Source organism: Phoenix dactylifera, chromosome 16 (assembly GCF_051530095.1).
Source record: "Phoenix dactylifera cultivar Ajwa chromosome 16, Ajwa_hap1_PhDact_Kaust_v1.1, whole genome shotgun sequence".
NCBI classification, from domain to species: domain Eukaryota; kingdom Viridiplantae; phylum Streptophyta; class Magnoliopsida; order Arecales; family Arecaceae; genus Phoenix; species Phoenix dactylifera.
Window position 1 is genome coordinate 18,743,754 of NC_143205.1, and position 19,206 is coordinate 18,762,959.

General features: G+C 37.1%; 1 protein-coding gene across 1 annotated transcript; it reads right to left on the minus strand.

Annotated features, from left to right (window-relative positions):
* Positions 1-10,506: 10,506 nt before the first annotated feature.
* Positions 10,507-18,365, minus strand: LOC103717704 (myb family transcription factor MOF1-like). The gene is made up of 7 exons (XM_008806186.5): positions 18,227-18,365; positions 13,385-13,550; positions 13,139-13,215; positions 13,017-13,053; positions 12,096-12,243; positions 11,746-11,983; positions 10,507-10,901 (listed from the first exon to the last, which is right to left on the minus strand). Exons 2-7 carry the CDS (start codon positions 13,509-13,511, stop codon positions 10,581-10,583), a joined length of 948 nt encoding a protein of 315 aa, XP_008804408.2. The 5' UTR covers positions 13,512-13,550; positions 18,227-18,365; the 3' UTR covers positions 10,507-10,580.
* Positions 18,366-19,206: the final 841 nt, after the last annotated feature.

Here is a 19,206-nt window from a genome sequence, read left to right on the forward strand (position 1 = left end):
AGTAATATTATATTATAAAATATAATTTTTCAAAAACTTGGGCTGACGTTACATGCTTTGTAGACTTTACTATATTATCCACGGGACATTTGATATACATACACGTATGCAGATATATTATTGTAGCAGACAGAGAATAATGAAAAAAAAATGCAAAAGTTTCAATAAAGAAAATCGGAGATTCTAGAGTATGAGGGTTTTTTAAGAATCAGAGTAGAAGGTTTCGTACCGCTCATTGTGCTACATTCTACTCCAACAAAAAGATTCATTTTTTTTTTTTGGCCTATGTAAAGCTTATAAACTAAAGGCATATTCAGCATATACATACACTCATACATATAGATATATCTGTATGTATTGATGTATATATTATATTTATTTATATATATACATACATATATATAGATATATATATATAGATTCCTTTTTCATGCTCGAAAAGTTTGACGAGAAAAAATTATTATTTAGATTCTCTATTCTTATATAAGTACATAATATTTTCAATACCCAATCAATGCAGCTAAACGCATTTTCGCACTAATCCTCGTAGATGAGGTACCCCAATCAAGTGTGGTAATAATTGTTGAGTCAGACATTCGATAATTCAGATTTTTCAAAGCAAATTTTATTGTCTTAGTGAAGCATGCCAGGAAGCGTACGAGGCCCAGAACTTCCTGCCATATATATTGCATCACGGATTGGTATTGAAATATAGGATCAATGCAATACAAGGTGGGATTACGGTGCGAAGCACCTATCCAACGTCGCATGCGGCCCTGTGGTACGAGGAAGGAGTAGTTCTACGGGATCCAACAGTGGCACTAGAGAAGAGCTCTGTGCCATATGGCTTCATTGGTCGGTATTTATATACAAAATCAATGCAATACAAGTTGGGATCGTGGTGTGAAGCACCAATCCCACGTCCCTCGTGGCCATGGAGCCCTTCATTTTTTTTTTTTTTTTTTTTGTCAAAGGTTGGACCTGAAGCATTTTTTTATGAGAAAAATATCTCTCATGTTTCTTCAACAAATAAGAAAAAATAGCGCACACAAATAATGTGAGACTAAACAAAGCAAGTTGGTGACTTAGATATTTGATATATAAGCGCTCTCCACGTTTTCCTTCTGAGAGATTTATTAGTAACATCAATTTCCCAAGTGAATCATCTAAAATAAGTAAATAGATCAATCACATTCATAAGTTTAACGAGTTGGTAAGTGCAGATCAAATCCACTGTTGCAGAGTGAGAAAAATTTTCCACTACGGACCTCAGAAGTGAGAATAAGTTTTGGAGCTCGTGTTTGGAAGATGATGCAGGCATTATTATTCCCAGAAAAAACCTATCATGTCTAATGCAGCAAAAATAAGGGCAATTCTGATGCTTGCATAAATTGTCTACTAGATACATTATGGCCAAAATTTAGATAGGGGATGGTAACAATGGAGAAGAAAAGATAGCTAAATTTGATGACCAAATTGCAAAATTTTGAAAGTACGGTGCTAAATTCATTGTAGAGTGCTGCTTCTTGACACTACTTCCTTGTTCGGCTCATCAATCCTCTATGGTAGTCAGAATTTGGTCTTGTATACAAGGATTACATGGATGATAAGCAAGCTCCATGTGCTAGTCCACCAATCACCACGTAGTAGTATTTTAAACGCGCAAGGAAATGGTATGGTGAAACATTTTTGATTTTTGATGAATTGTGATTTCCAGATTTCTAATTTTTATTTTAAAGTTGTATTATTGATGATGTCTTATTAGAAAAAAAGATTAGTCCTCTCTAAGGGTACCCTAGTCCTACAATGGCCATATAAGAAGTGGGTAAGCTGTCCAAGCACTCAAATAGCCTGTAAGAGTTCACCATGTTAATATATTGCAGGGACTTAATTGGCCTTCTCCCTTAGCAAGGTATTAACAATACTAAAAGGTGTTGATTAGTCTACTGGTATAGTTTTAACATATTTTGTTAAGTTGGAGAAAGTGATAAAGCAAACAACCATCTGGCTATGAATCTAAATTAGACCATTAACAAGATCTCTCGATCATTATAACAAGACCTAGAACTAAATTTGGCATCTTTCATAATAGGATGGACTTGGAGTCTTTTTGTTATATGCATAATAAGAAAGGTACCTACAACCTCACCCACTAAAAGGTCAAAAAATAATAATAATAAAAGGTGAGTACCAATTTAACAGGAAGTAGAAGCTGAACACGTAAAGTTTCCTTGGAGCTTTTGATGCAATTAATATAACTCAAACATTGATGAAAACAATGGACACGATGTCACTAGTTATAGCCGTGATTTCCATGCTGCTGCTATAATTATAGAATATCCCTATCTTATTTCCTTCTATAATATAGTAAAAGATTTACCAAGTTAAATCCATTTCAAAAATCTTATTTCTTATTGCAGTCTCGGTATAACAAGATGATAAGGTTTATAACTCATGTACCGGTAAATAATTGCACGTTCATACAGGAACCAAGCTCCCCAAATCTCCAGTTCAAAACTTGCGTAGCATAGGAAACGGAAAATAATATTCTCATCTTTTGGGGATCTGATGATAATTTTCTCTTTGACGTTGTTTCGCAGTGAAACTGTTGATTGACGGACTTCTAAGCAATTGAAATATGTGACCAGGGACCGATAAGTAATTTCGTCCTGCGCACGTTCTCCACCTCGCTCGCTCACTCCCTCCATTAGCCTTCTTCTCAAATCGAATCCATAGCGATCTCAGCTTCTCGAATCGAATCCATTGCTCCAGCTTGGCCTCTCCTCGGGAGCAGGTATATCCAATCTGAACCCTAACTTTCTCCGATTCCACTCTGCGTCTTCTTTCTTCTTCGTCTCATAAACCCTAGCCGGTCCGAACCCTAACTCTCATCAATTCTATCACGATCTTGGCTTCCGCATAAAGAGTTGAGGAGGAAGAGAGAGAGAGCGAGATGTTCTAAATCGCCGCATTGGGTCATGGTTGTCCAAATATTAGTATGCTTCCTCTGTTTACTTTCTTTTGCTCGGATCAATTTATCTTTTTGGTACATACGGATCAACTTATCTTTATTTATATATGAATAGGTGATTTTTTCCTTTAAGTGGAAAAGTTGGTTCTTCTTTGGTATGGTTTGGTACTTATTATGATGGAATTTAAGATCGGGTGATGCGAAAAGAACCGAATTTGATTAAGGAAACATGATGCCTTTGGAAGCAATACTATTCTAGATGACACCGTGGAGCATAGTTATGTTTGTATTGGACTCTGGGGAAAATGTGCTTGGTTTAATCTTCGAGAAGATCTTTAGAAGTCCAACATAGGAGTTTCTATTAGAATTTCTTAATCCTCAGGTATATAGGTGTGACTGGAAATCGATTGGTTGGATTTAACTATGGATGTCCTTCACAAGGTTCTTTCACCTTTTCAATGATTCCACACATAGTCTATGCGGGAGCGGGAGGGTCTGCTGTAACCTGTAAGGAGATTCTTTACGCCTTTTTTGTTGGTTATTGAGGTCTGAGATTAATTGCCCAGGTCTTTTTGTACATTTCATTTTCTGGATGGAAGTGGATTAGGTTGTGCCTCTCTCTCTCTCTCTCTCTTTCTTGTGCGCGCGCGCTTGCTCGGTGGGAAAAGGAAAAAGGAAGCAACTTGAAGAATGCCAATTGCACAATATCATTAGAAGGATTAGAATCTAGCAGCAAAACAAAAAGAGGAGGCAGGTCTTTGTTGGCTGTTGTGTGCTTAGAAGAACACAAGCTTTCCCAAGAATCAAACAGTCTGACACAATCTCTGCATGACTGTTTCTTGAAAAAAGATATTGATTGCTCAATTGTGCAAGAAGGGTTGGACCTGGTGGTGGAAAAGCGGGAGAACAGATCATGGCTAGCTTAACAACTTGACTGACCCAAACTTGAACAACTGCCTGACTATCAAAGTCAACAACTAATTGAGCCATGCTCTCCACTGGGCAACTCAAGGGAAGAGTCTGCATATAGAACTGAGGGAATCTTATTTGTGAAATCTTGTGACAGGCTTTTTGAAAGTGATGGGTTTTGGTGTTAGCTCATGTCTGCCATATTGGAGATTGTTGTCCCTCCTTATTCTTAGAGTCAGCTACTTATCTTCTCAATATGGGATGGTAGGCATGGGGTAAATTTGTGTTTTGTGATGGCATTACAAAAACTATCAGTAATTTGTTTCTTGTTGAAAATTTTTAGATCCTACAGTTTCATTTGAACATGTCTTTTAGTTAAGAGGGTGGTCAGGGTATTTTTGTAGCTTGTCAAGTTGATTGGTGGTCAAGCCTTCTAAGACACCCTCCTGGGCACATTGTACTTATACATTCTATTAGTCCCCAGATTATGAAGAAATGTGCCCAATTTATCTGTTTTGTAATTCTATAAGCATGTTTATGAATGTATATCCTTGGGTTTAGCTCAAAGAGTAACATGATCTGCTGGAGTTGTTAGATAGGGAAATCTTTATTTGCTTTTTCTGCTTTTTAAAATTTTGAATACTCTTGACTTTGTATTCTCTAAACCCCTTGATAAATGTTTTTGTTCTTTTTGTTCATTAGGTGATTTGGAGGTCGATCACTGCCTGGGAGACCTTGAATGTCCCAATCCTTTTGGGCCTCTTTTTTGTCTCTGTTTATTGCATGTGTGTTTTTCACACTCTAAACAATCACCAAATGCCTGTATAATCACTATATTGTAGTTCATATAATATAATGCTGCACATATGCATGCATTAAAATATGCTGCACATATAAAATATACTCTACATTTGCATCTCGACATCATCTTGAGTGCGTTGTTATTATCAAATAAAGTTTAGACTCGGGAAAAAGATGGATCAAATCATACTTTTTCTCTTGTTCGAGGAAAAATATAGAAGGATGCTTATATGGATCAAAATTGTTGGTGACTAAGTTGGCATGTGATCTTTAATGCAGCAGAGTTCAGAATGTTTAACTGCCTGAGATTTGGATGAAGCATTACACCTTTTGTGGACAAATTGAGGGAAACTTATTAAAGAGGGTTTGATCATTTTGGCAATAGTCGGTCCCAGCGAGAAGTCAGTCTGGAATACGAATTAAAGGGCCATAGGACAGGTTAGAGGAAAGATTGCTGAATTACAAGTTCAAGGGTCATAAAAAACTGGGGAAAGAACTTGTTCAGATGTTTTATGTCTGCATGCATCAGGTCGAGTTAGAAAGGTTGTATTATATTGCATGCTAGAGTTTTATCTCAGTCTCCTTAATATCAACTTATGCCTCATATTTGTGTCAACCCAGGCCCAGCCTGCTAGATTGCTTCTCTTGATTGCCTGTGAAGCTTGATTGATGACTTTTATCATGGGCTGTCATGGCCCATATTGCACCTCTGTGTAGCACAAGCCCGAAAGCTCATATGACAAGCCAATCCGTATAGAATTTTTATTTGCTAAACTCTAAAATACAGAGTAGAATTTATCACTTCATGATCAAGAGGTGCCTACAGTCAAGATCTTGAACCAATAGACCTCTATCATTGACGTTATGGTCATCTATTAGGTTCCTTTTTTTCAGTCAGCTCTAAGTTACAAAATCTGTAAAGGAAATGGTAGCCTTTCCTCTCTCTTTTTTTTAATATCAAAACATTTTGGTGTAAAATTACCAGGGTAGATTTTCTTACAGATTGCAGCACAGTTAACAAAATTTTAAAATGCAAATTTGAGGAAACTTTCAAGAATTTGATATGAAGTGGATATAACTCAATTGAGGGGTCAGGGATTTGCCAGAAGTGCCACCAGAATCCCTTCTATGTCATGCAACATATAATCTTATACGTGTAGAAAAATGATTCAGCTTAGGTGCAGGTTATGTAGTAACTTGTGGAGCTGTGAGTTATTTCTACCTGTAAAGAAGGTATAAATTAAGCTATGACGCTAAGGCCTTGATTATGCTTGTTAATGAAGGATGAAAATTTAGAAAAGAAGAAAGGAAGAAACATGCTTTGACCCAAATTTACTCCGGATCAACTTAATACCTCTATTGTCTGAATAATGGCCTGTCTCTTCTTTTTTCTTTTCCCTTTTTTTTCAGGTACAGAATGTAAGACCTGGCATTAAGCACTCTAAAACACATATTCCCTCGAAGCACTCTAAAACAAACATGCACTCATATCCATGTTCACTAAGTGAATCAAATTAAAGGAAAAAAATCATTTGTCGAGAACAAACATTGCCAATACTGGCAAGTCCTTCCTTTAAGAGCCAATATGTGGGTTGATTGGCCTCTCAGGAAATATGAGAGATATTAAAGTGTAGCACATTCCTGCGATAGGTTGGCAGCAGCAAGGACTGGCTAAGAAATTGCAGCCAGCATCCCTTGCACGCTTTCTGCGACCTTCCGATAGCCCTCAATGAATCCTCAACCCAAATTGTTGGAGGTTGAAGATAATCCGTTGCTGCTTTAATAACTTCCCGTGCTCCTTGGAGTTTGGCATCTACAATAGACTCAATTGACAAACGAACCCAACCTCTCACCTTCAGTGTTTGTTTTGAGGCCATAAGCAACTTATGTGGAACTTAATGACACCAAAGTTTAAAAGAAAAGTGAAACTTGCATAAGTATCAAGAGACTAATTTCGACTGAGTTGACAAGTAATCCTTGTCATGCATCTTCTTGAACTAAACTATAGTACTATTGTTACTTGTGCCCATTAATCATCTTCCCCTGTTTTTGTTGTTTTCTATTTATAGTTTGCTTAGGTTCTGTTGGACAAACTAGCCTAGTTTCAGTGACTTATCCACTTCTTGGTACAAGAAATATTATGAAATAAGTAAAAAAGAATGTATATATGCGAGAAATAATTATTGCCATCCATTGGCCTATTGTGTTAACTTCACAAATGCCTAAGCTTACTATCCTTATTCTCTAGTTTCACAAGATTATAATTGACATGAATTTTGATAACTTCGAAATATCTGATCTCCAGTCTCTTTTTTTCCCTATAGAGGACACAAAATCTTTGCAAAACTGTTTGTAATGAATAAAAAAGTTCTTCATACTTGTTTTTACATGGTTGGATACTTCAATCCATCATGTACCATTCAGTGTCATCTTTGCTTAAAAAGAAGATGGCTAACATGGTTTAACATAGCATGGTGGTTACTCATGTTCCTGTCAGCGACTGCATTTACCTCCCTATGGATTTTTGGCTTTCTCCATATCCAGGAATATGTCTAATGAGACCTCTCCCCACATATTTGATTATTATTTGTTCAAAAGACCTTCTTTATCATCTAAACGTCATTATTCCTTCCTTAGTTTTTGTGTTGTCATGCCAGTTATTGTCATCAAATCCTTATTGGTACGTTGGTTTGTTCTTCCTGGTGCAATCTGCCACTTTGTGCTAGTAATCATTCTGTTTCCGCATTGAATGCCATTTATTCTAGCAGGGTCTTGGTATTTAATTCCTACATGAATAAGAGCTCCCTTTTCCTCCCCCACTGTCGGGTAAGAAGAGGCATTAATGAGATAGAGGTGGAAATTTCGGACAGCAACTGTAGGGAATGACTCGATGAATTGAAACAATTGGCTTCCAGGTTGTGGCTGGAGCAGTTAAAGCTGTTGCAACTCATCACATGAGGATCCGAAATTCCCCTGAAGTAATTCTCATCTCTTTAGCTGGCAGTAGCAATTAGCAAAAGCAGAGATGAGATTTTCACCAACTTTGAGTGGATAAAGTGTACCAACCTCAGGTGTTTTTCTCATCTTGAACACAAACCCAACTTACAATACCTCAAGGGGATGCACGTACTCTTATTCAATCACCTCACATTTAATCTCACAAGCATTCAGAAACATCTCTCAGATTCTTTATGTTCATGACATCAATGCATGCATTGATTCATCATTAATTTTTTTCCAACTAGACGCACTTGCAGCATTGTTTCTCCTTGCAGGTGCACCACATGGATCACTTTTGGTTTGGGTGTCAGTTCTTCCACATGATTTCATCACTACCATGCTACATCTCTGTGTCGACAAGTAGAAAGGGTTAATAGTCAGGCGATATCTTCCCTGTCAACAAAAATTCTTCTTTGATGTGAGGACAGTGGATCAATTCCAGTGCCAAACACACTGATAAAGTTGCATGGCAGTATTTATTATTGCATGTGTATGGAAAAAAGGCAGGTCACGGGTCACATTTCACTTCCTGCTTACTGCCACCACCGTTGGATGAATGATCTCATGGTGCTAAGTATCGGAAGGAGAACGAAGAGGACAGCAGTGATGATGGTGTCTTAAATTTTTTTTTTCTTTCAGGTACCAGTCAGAAAAGAGAACATCTTTGTTCAATGACTCGCCAGCAGCTGGCCATGGTAAATGTTAATCTTGACACTGTTGCTGCCTGGAGGCCCTGCTTTGGCTTTTATTGAATGCAATGATGACTTTGTAACTTTCTACTTGGTTGATCTCAAATAATTGAGCTGAGCTAGGTTAGGTTCATTCTGAACTTTGTGGTGCCTCTACTCATTCATGGCCCCTTTTTAGACTAGGCAGTACCAAAAATCTGGCCCATCATAGTACTCCTCTGAATTCTACTGTTCGATTGATTGAAAATGCTTATCATGGCTTTTATTTTTTTCCTGGAGCAAGTCTTCCATTCAATTACATGTTCAACTTTAAGTCAGGTCATTGCAATGCTGCTTTCGAAATTATAAATTGGATGACAGAGACATAGTCTTATCAAACTCAATAAATTTTAGGTTCTTAAGCCTGGCCATTGCAATGCTCAATGGCACGTATCGTATCATTTTTGTTCACAAGAAAACGTTTTAGTCAGCCTTCATTCAAGGTGATTGATGAAAAATGTGGTTAGGTTCTTGTAATATTTGCTATGTTAATATTGGTTCAGCCGGTCATTCAAAGTAGGCTCTAGGTGGACCAGGAGCTTTTATTTGCTTCTCAGGATTGGCCTCAATGCTTGGGACCTCATGACGCCATTCTTTTGCAGAAGATTTTTTAATACAATATTTTCTCACATCCAATGGAAGGCTAGACGTGCAGCAGATTGGATGGCTGGCTCTAGCTCCCCCAAGAGGCAAGAGCTTGGCACCTATGGATGTTTCCAATTACGAGTTATAGAAACGGTAAGTATGCCACAAACTGCATATGATCCTGCCTGTCAATAGATGTTCCACAGGTAAAACACTTGGTATGACTTCTAAACAGATGAAGCAGACCATTTACAGAGATTTATACGTTCAGAGTCTTTATAAACAAAATTTAAGGTAAATTTACCTTCGTGATGTAACTAAAGGAACGGTTTTTCAATAGCATAACACTGAAAAAATAAGATAATACTTTGGTTGCATGGAACTTCTTTCCAACTTGATCACCCAGCAATACCATACATTTTGACACGAGGAGTAACAAATGTAATTATACCTCGAAAACATTACAGCGTTTCCTATATATACATAAGGTTACTTGAAGGGATATATGTGCTATATGTGTAAAATTCCTAAAAAGATATATGTCATTTTTTATTGCAGGTTTTATAACAATATTGTGAAACTCTATACTTATTTTTTTAGACGAGAAAAAAAAATGGAGAGAGATCCTAATTATGCTGTAAAATGACATTATTTAATTAGTTAAATAGTTCATTGACAAACAAATGTACTCAGACATACCTGGACAATTCTCGCATCATGCAACTATGCCTACAATATTTTTAAGCAAGCACGCGCGCTCCCACACACACACACACACACACACACACACACACACACATATATATATATATATAGGGAAAAAATATAATACATTTCTAATGCACAAGCGCCACCAAATCCGTTCATGCCCACTGTGCTTTGCCAACACAGAATCTGAATGCGTTGTAGCCCATTTTAATAACAGGAGTGAAACAATCCAGAATTTCATCCAAAATAGCTAGCCGGAAGGTATTATTTGGATTCTTTGATCATGTATAAGTACCCACGATCTACCCGGCAAATAACCGATGTGGGATTAAACACACGCCTGCACGAGTCCTCACATGCTCCCACCCATTTAAGCCTTGACGCCCTCGTTAAGCTAAGGGTTCAAATCTATTCAGATCTAATCACAAACACCACGACCGGCCCGTGGTCAGTTTTAATGGATCCGTACTGCAGTGTCCTCTAATCCACATAGGTTATGAGCCACGTCCACTCTGATACCATATGAAAGAACCCAGGACCTTATCTAAAATGGCTAGCCGGAAGGTAATATTTGGGTTCCTTGATCCTATATAAGTACCCAAGATCTATCCGGCAAATAACCAATGTGGAACTAAATACACACGCACGAGTCCTCACAAGGAGACTGCTTCATGCTCTTTCTATTGCATGTTGACCCGACCATGTATTATTCTTTGCCTCACTCCCTTCATATATTAACTCAAAGTTTTTTTTAGCCAAACAACTGTAGACAACCACATATTTGAATGAAAGATTCCAAGGACATAGAGTATGAAACAGTATCAAAATCTCTCATTACAACAAAAAATGAAAAGAAAAGAAATTACAATGATCCGAGTCTAAGAACCACATATTGACATGGAGAGATCCAAATTTAAGCCCCGCCCGTTTAAGAAAACTGAGCACTCCTCAGAATTTCTAGCTAAAGATGATGAGATGATGGATCTGCTTTCGCTTGCAGATGAAGCATTAGTCTTGTGATTGTGATGCATGGGTAAGGATAACGTCAATGAGCAATCATCCACTTCCTCATTCTTCATGCCATGATCATCACAAGATGATAGTGACACACAAGATTGGCATCTTTTCTCATCATTCTCCTTGGACTTGAGCTTTCTGGTATTATGAGGCATGAGAAGTTGGTCATCTAGTTTGAATACCTGTCATGGATATAAAATGGAAAGTTTTGAGTCAGTTCCATTTTGGAATGATAACCTACACTTGGATGCACATGGGGAATTGTTCGGTTGAGACTCCAAAGTGAAATCCCATGCAGTTGTTATCTCCCTTTATATTTTGCAACAGGAAAAAAAAACAACTAATATTTGATACCACAATAGAGCAATACAGAAGCAATTTTTGATTAATTATTGGAATGGAGCAGATTTTTCATCTCATAAGATATACTACAACAAAAATTACTTGAGACTTTGTATGAGAAATACTTCTTTACTATGCCCTTAGAACTTACGAGAAATTACTGATTCTTTGATTCTTTCCTCATCTTGTCACAATTTATCTTTCGTTAAATCTTAATCTTTTTGAAAAAAAAAAAAAGTAGCTTTCCTCTGCAGTGTATCTTTACTGCATGACCTAAAAGCCAGTGTTCATCAATCAGCAATGGTAGAAGATGTATAGGAATGCATCTGTGTTCTGGAAGTGGAAGATAATGCGATGGTACTATGTTGGTATGACATTTAATTCTTTTTACTACATGGGAAACAAAAACGATATTAGTCATGAAAAATTAAAGTGCATATGGTGTTAAAAATTTAAATCTACATTTATATATGAACTTTAGACTTAAAAATAAAGTGTGTTTTCCCACATCCATTCAATCTTATCAAAATTCACCTAGGTATCGAAACTATGAAAGTTGGTCTAGATGGTGAACACAACAGAAAAAGAAGAATAACAACAGAGGCAAAAGACACCAGAGAGGATAGAAAGTCTGAAGGGAGAATAGGGAAGGGGAGAAGGGTCCTCTTTGCCTTTATGTTGTACCTTAAAAGGGTCAGTGTCTTCTTCCATATGCCCCTGCGTTTTGTCCTCGGAAAGCTGATCACCTGCCAAGAACCCTGTTTCCATGCCATCTTTCTGCCATCTTAAGTCCTCCTTTATTCCACTTTTCACTGCCATGGCTTGCAAATAATCATCAAAAGAGTACTGAGAGGTGACCGTCTCACAGATTCCTTTGCTGCATTGCAAGCTACTGGAGATGGCATGGGCCTCCATTCGGCTCCTATTTTTTTAATCGACAAAAGAAGGGATAAAGAAAGAGCAAAAGATGGTGAAAAGTGAGGAAGATATGGGAAATGCCTTCAAGCATTCCAGATGCAAATTAGATAGCTAACCTTTTCATGGGAAGAGGAGAGAACATCAACTCAGGCTGGAATTCCTTTTGAGGTTTCAAAGAAGAGAAAAGAGTATCATCATTTTGCTCACGAGCACCACCATGAGAATCTTCACATGAATGTTTCTTCTCTTGAGTCTGTTGCAAACCTGGTGGTTAACGAGAAACTAATCTTGTTAAATTACCTTCTGCCATGATAGAACTTATAATTCTTCCATTTACTCAAAGAATAAAACTAAAAGAGTCTACCATTTAACAGGCAGGTCATTTTAATTCGTGCATTTTCCCCCCTCTTTGGAAAGCATTAAGTTTTTCTAACAAAAAAGGGCTGGAAATTATAAAAAAAAGTAGGCTGTTCTTTTTTTTCCCTGGTGAAGCGGGCTTTTTTTATCTGGTGGATTAGGAGAGGGACCATTTTGAAACGTGCGACTTTCATAGTTCATGCTTTTCTGCTTTTCTTTTAATCGTTTTTATTTTTTTCTTTGGACAAGTCACCTATGAGATTATGCACTAAAAAAAAAATGCGTCTTAGTGGATATAGTAGGATTAGTGGATAAGGCACATTTTCAAATTTAGCTACTGATTTGTAATTTATTTAAAGTAATAGTAACTAAGCAAAAATAATTTTCTGAGAAGAACAGAGAAAACAAGTTTTCTGAGATAAACAGAGAAAACAAGAAGAAAAATGATTTAGTTTACCGATGTTGGAAAGATGATACTTCTTGACTAGTTTGTCACAATCGTTCGGAGACAGAAGGGAGAGAAAGAGAGAGATCCTCGGGCTTCATAAGAAATATAAGAAATGACAACAAATGACGTACAAATAAAAATATGGCCTTGCGATTAAAGCGTATAAAAATTACTATCAGATAGACGTTCTTCGTTAGAACTAACAAACAGTTGGGGAGATATGTCTCCATACCTTGCTTGCCAATGTCATTCCTCATGCTTCTATACATCTGATAGTGAAAATACCATATCCTTGTTAGCCAGTAAAATTGAAGAAAAAAATGATGGAATACTAAACGGAAAGATCGTATATACCTGTAGATGACTCTTTACATGTGAAATAGTTAACCCTCTCACATCCATCAGCTGAAGAACAAGCTTAGGTGTGGCTTCTGCAAGAATAAGTGGAACTTAAAAGACCCATTTGGTAAGTAAGACCCCTATGGACAACGCTCATGAAAGCCTCAGGAGAAGACTCACAAGCCAACTAGGAGGAAGACAGTATCACAAGGAACCACACACACAGGGTTTACAAAAAGAACGGGGTGGGAGAAGACATACTGTCTTGGCCTCCAAGCCTTTCAATGGCATGAACAAAGCAGTGATGGAGATCCGGTGTCCACCTCAAGCGAGGAACTTTGGATCTTATGTACTGCCTCACTGCTCCATTCCTTCCACAAGTCCCCATTTTCCTTCCTCTCACCTTCTCAAGTGGGCTTCTCCTCTTCTGAAATATCAAAGAAAGAAGCTAAACAGTATCTGAGGATATGAAAACTTCCACCACCCTTGCCTAACCCTCAGCAGCTAGAGATCAAAATTCGCACTGCAGTCATAACTCAGCCTTCTCTCACTCCATCAGTCTGTCTCTCCCCTCCACGACCCCTCTCAAGGGTTCAATAAATATTGTTGGGAGACTGTAGAGTTTAAAGCAACACCAACACACACACACACACACGCAGAGAGAGAGAGAGAGAGAGAGAGAGAGAGAGGGAGGGAAAGTTCCCCTGGGTAAAAGCATAAGCGCTGGTCACGAGCCTAAGATCTTCTGGAAATAATAATGATTATTATTTGGACGGGTATGCGGATATAGGGGTGGCTTTTGACCCGCCCAACGTCGCCATGATCACAAAAAAACGGCTGTAGAATCTCTGAGGGCACGATTTCCCTTCACTCCCCTTTCTCTGCTGCTCCACAATCGCTAGTGTGTGTATATATATATAACATACGGATAAAGAATAATATGAATTGGCTGCATCTGATTACATTGATTTATTTAAAGTTTCTATGAGAAAATATTTTATTTTGTTTTGGGTTGCCTTGGGGTCAAACAGCTTGTGACTCCTATCACTGGCTTTCTTGTCGTAAAGTCAACCAGTTAGGAAGAACAGGAACAAAAGAGAGAGTCTACGCCCTATGAAGCATTTGGACTTCAGCTCGAGGCCCTAGTACTTGTGACGTATATCAAACCTAAGTTTATCCCTGGTGCTGGATGGGCTTTTCAAATCAATCACAAGAGGTTGTCCATATTTTTGGCAGAAGGAAAGGGAACAATTTGAAGCTATTACAGATATAGGGATTTGGAGAGAATGAGAGTTCTAGCCTGGACGCTTGAAAGGTAATATTATGCTCTTTATCAAAAGAAATATTATGCTGAATGCCCCTTAATACGTTGTACACAGCTTTTTTCATCATGTATGGTGCAAAAAGCTCAGGATTAACTCCACCTACAAAGAACAATGTAACTTTTAGCTAATCCAATAATACTACTTTCCAAACAACTCAAGATATCTACCTCTATTTCAACCATAGTGCGGATCCACAATAAACTTTTGACTGACATACTGGATCATTATTATCCATCTCTCACATTCCTTGCACTAAAGTCATCAGTTCCATATTTTTTAAAAAAAAATCACATATAATACTTTTTTATTTTTAAAATATACTTTTCATCGATACATACTATATGACCAAATAATGCACATTAAAGAAATTGTCATCTAGTAAACCAATATATATTTCTAAATAAATTGATACATAATTTTCAGAATATGGTATTCATCGGTACATAGTACACAGTCAAGTGGTGCAAACTTAATAAATTAATTATTTAGCAATCTAATGCATATTTTCAAAAAAAATGATACATAATTTCTGAACGTCATATTCACCAATACACACTACATGAACAGGGGATATATACTCATCAACTTGTTGATATATATTACAATATTTTTTGATACCCACCTAACAATAATCCAATACACCTAAAAATAAATCGATATACAGTTTCTAGAACATGCTTTTTACCGGTATACACTATATCATCAAGTGATACATACCAAACAAATTAGTCATTTAGCAAGCCAATACACACCTTTAAGTAAATCAATACCCAATTTTCAAAATATAGTGTTTGTCAATACCAATACATAGTACATAATTTTCTAGCTTTATCTAATATAAAAAAATTATATACATATAATTATTTAGATTCCATAATCTCTTAAGTGCAAAGATCCTTAAAAAAATAGAGAGATTTGGAGGAGAAGAAAGGATTCAAAAAGAAGAAGAAAAACCTCGCAGATAGGAGAGATGGTTTGATGAGGAAGATGACAAATGGAGAGGCTTGCTGAAGAAAAAAAAGGATAACGCATGCAGATTTGTTGTTCTTCTTTGGTTTTTTGTTTTTAATCATGGGATTGACAGCTTTATTGGAAGAAAAAACCTCCAATTTTTAAATTTCTTCTTTAAGATGGTCATATGTGGCAAAATAGGAAGCTTGTCTCATATTTTCTTCTCTAGCCCCGGGTCCATATATTTGATTTTTAATCCATTGCACTTGTATAGTTGTAATTATGGTTGAAAGTTTTGGTGCCACTATTTTTCAACAATTAGATCACTAGTCGGTCTAAGGAGGAGGTTCATATTTGCACCAAAAAAAAAAAAAAACAGAGAGAGGGAGAGAGATCCTTCAACTAAACAAGAAGCATAAGAACCCTAGTGCCATAAAAATACTAGAGATTCCTTTTTCGTCGTCGTAAGAACGTGTCTCCCGGTTCTAAAGCAATGTGAAAATGACAATCCACCAAAGTGAATGGAAAAGTTTAGCTCTTGGTCCCCCCGCCCTCTCTCTCTCTCTCTCTCTCTCTCTCATCTGAGAGTGAGTGAGAGAGAGAGAGAGTTGTTTAGGAGGCAGGAAATCTTCGGGGTGGACGACTGGAGACTATCCCCCACCTTGAGTACGACATTAAACACCGTAATGAATACTATTTAATTATTTAATAAATGATTACACAGAAAAGACGTACATTTATTAATATAGTAAGAGCTCATTATAAGTTAATACCTTTTTTTTCTTTATTTACTCTTTTATATCTTCTTCACTGATTTGGGTATGCATTGTTCCCCAGGCAAGGAGACAAGAGAATTTCATGTCTTAATGAGGAGGGTTGAAGAAAAGTACATAAAATTATTACATGCAGAAGGTTTGTTGCCGAAACTCGAGAGAAGAGGAGATCAGTGGGAATAGTAATGGCGATTAGATTTTCTCGGTCCGGTTTACGTTTAGCTGCACGTATCTAGTGTTTTTTTTTTTTTTTTTTGGTCAAAAATAGGAGGGGAGGGGGAGGGACCAGCCCACCCGCATAGCAGCCCCATTACTGGGCCCCCCTTCCACCAGGAAATGTTCGATACAGGTCGCAGGTTTTCGCGTGCCTTCTCCGACCCGTGGGCTCACCCCACTGGGTTCACCGCCTCACGTGTGGGTACGTCACCCCAGCGCCACCTTGGTACAAGTGGAAGGAAAGCATAACCGCCAACAAGCCAGCCGGGGCGTGGGGCATCCGGTCCCCTAATTTAATCGACGCCCGCGCGTTTCGAACCCGGGCAACTTGGGCGGAATTATCGCCCCCTTACCACCAGGCTACTAACTTGGGCGTATCCAGTGTTTGTAGGTATACGCCCGTACCACAATCTTCCTTGGTCCGGCACCCTACGGCTACTGCCCCGGGAGCACTCCATCAACTGTCAGCGGTCCCAAGATTTATATCAGAGTGACTTGACTTTGTTTTAGCTTTCAACTCTAATTATGAATTCCAAATATGTTGTCGCCACAAGTTCTGATCACGTTCTAAGTATATGTTAGTATTTTAATTTTCTTTCGTCATTTTTTTACTCAAGAGGAATGTTTTGATCATCCTATATCAACCAAGATATTAGGATGATTTAGTTCTTGCTATGGGCCCATGCATTTCCCACTGATTTGATTTAAATAAATTTGAGCAGCTAACACCCCCTTTACTAAAAAAAATTTAGTTTTGTGAGACCTATCCAGACATCATATCCATCTAATAATTTATTTGTGCCGCTATCCTTAAAATACATGCGCGAAGAGTTTTTCAAATACAGTTGGTTGATTTTATAGCTCTATATACAATTATATATAAATCTAACATTTCTTTGTGAAAAATTTATGATGAAAATAGGATTTGATTTACCTATTCTATTTATAATATTAGTGTGCTTTATATAGAAATTGAGCCCTCTGACCGAGAGATCAGATATAGTAGAATACGACAACAAAATTTTATGATTATAAAAAAGATACTAAGGACCAAATATAATATAATACAATAACAAAATTTTATGATTTAGTACAAATACTAAAATTAAATATTACAATTTGATCTCGTAATTTTTAGAGATTGCTCTGAGCTGATATACCAAGATTGTGCATATGATATATGGCGGCTGTGATATTCAAGATCATACATACTATAATGAACGAAAATTATGTATAAATCCGACTAACTGTTCTGTTAATATAAGTTGGAAGGAGATAAGGAAAGAAATAGATAGAGAAAGTTTGTCCTCGTTATTCAACCGATGCATCAAAAACTCTTAAGCTAATCATATCTTATATGAAATATGGGCTGATACTATGTACAAAGTAGATCTAGAAAGAGGCAATTTTTTTCTTAAAAAATTTTATTTCAAAGGATCCAAAACTCTCTAGAGTGACACCAAACCAAGTCTTTTCTACCAGTTTTTCCATCTTGGTCGAGATATAGTTGTATTTGTGCTCCATATCATCATAATATGTAAAATACCATTTATCTTAATTAAGTATTTATTATCTAAAAGACAATCAATACCTAACATTTAAATCAGCGATATACTTTGGTGTCTTGAAATACATATAAAACGATTGTGTATTTGTGTTTGCCCTAATAAGCAAACTAGCATCTATCTTAAACAAAATATTTTACTATCAAAACCTGAAAATAATTAAAAAAAAAAGTTAATACCTAAAATTCAAATCAGTGACATAAATGCCATATGGAGGTCTAGAAATATCTTTAAAAAAATTGGTTTTCCAAACTTCAAAAAGCTGAAGCAGACCTGAGTCTATCTCCTGAGCCACCAAGCAAAGTGACCGGTGCCTCAGCTTTTAAAAGCCTTGCTTCCCGCCGATAATCCAATTTGCATTCACGGCGAGGCCTAACGTGGATACCTCATCGGTAGTCGCCACCCGATCAGTGCTCTGCTTCTCCCGAGCACGAGTCGCAAAGAAGTTCCAGCGTCAACAGAGGAGAGCCCCCACCCTGAGGGAATGACACGTTAACAGTTAAAAACGTCATGATTTGTGGAAGAAGAATAAAGCTCTTATTCTTTTGGCCTTTTGCCTTGGAATAATTTTTTTCTTCTCCTTTTGGTACAATTTGCCTTGGCATTTAGTGGGGGGGGGGACAGAATAGAAGCAATGATGGGAATTCCTGCACCAAGGAATGATGGTGGCGAGGACGGGACGGCAGATGATAGCTCGTGCCCACCGAGCCCATCCAGAACAAAGAAATAAATAAATAGATTAAATAACAATTTATAAAACTGGATTTTGATGTCTTAAATTTTTTTTAGAGTATTTGTTTGGTGGGAATAATCAAATGTTGGAGACTTCGAGGCCGCCGGATATTCTTGGCGTTTGCGGACAGAACTGGAAAGATGTGCGAAAAGGCGTGAAAAAATGAGCTCAAAATACGTACGGATGCTTGAATTGTGGCTTTGCCTTTCGTAACGTCCCCTGTCGACTATGTAATAATTAGACCGTGACTTCGATTTTTTTTAAAAAAAAATTAAAATATCTATTCTGATATTAGTATTAGTTTTTATATATATAATTTATTATATACCTACTATCCGGAAATTATTAATTGTATTATATATCTCTTCATTTATTCTATTTTTAAAGTTTTGGTTGAGAGTGTAAAAATAATCCTTTTGAGTTTTATTTGACATTGTTATCTTTTTTTTTTACATTAATAACTATAAAAAGTTAACAGCAGATTTGTATTTAAAAAGTGCTATAATTTTTATATAATTTT

Excerpts from the sequence above, each read along its gene's own strand:
- LOC103717704 (XM_008806186.5), bottom strand. The coding sequence starts at position 13,511 with ATGGGGACTTGTGGAAGGAATGGAGCAGTGAGGCAGTACATAAGATCC. Across the intron at positions 13,216-13,384 it reads AAGGCTTGGAGGCCAAGACA|AAGCCACACCTAAGCTTGTT; the intron begins GTATGTCTTCTC and ends TTATTCTTGCAG. Across the intron at positions 13,054-13,138 it reads ATGTAAAGAGTCATCTACAG|ATGTATAGAAGCATGAGGAA; the intron begins GTATATACGATC and ends TTTCACTATCAG.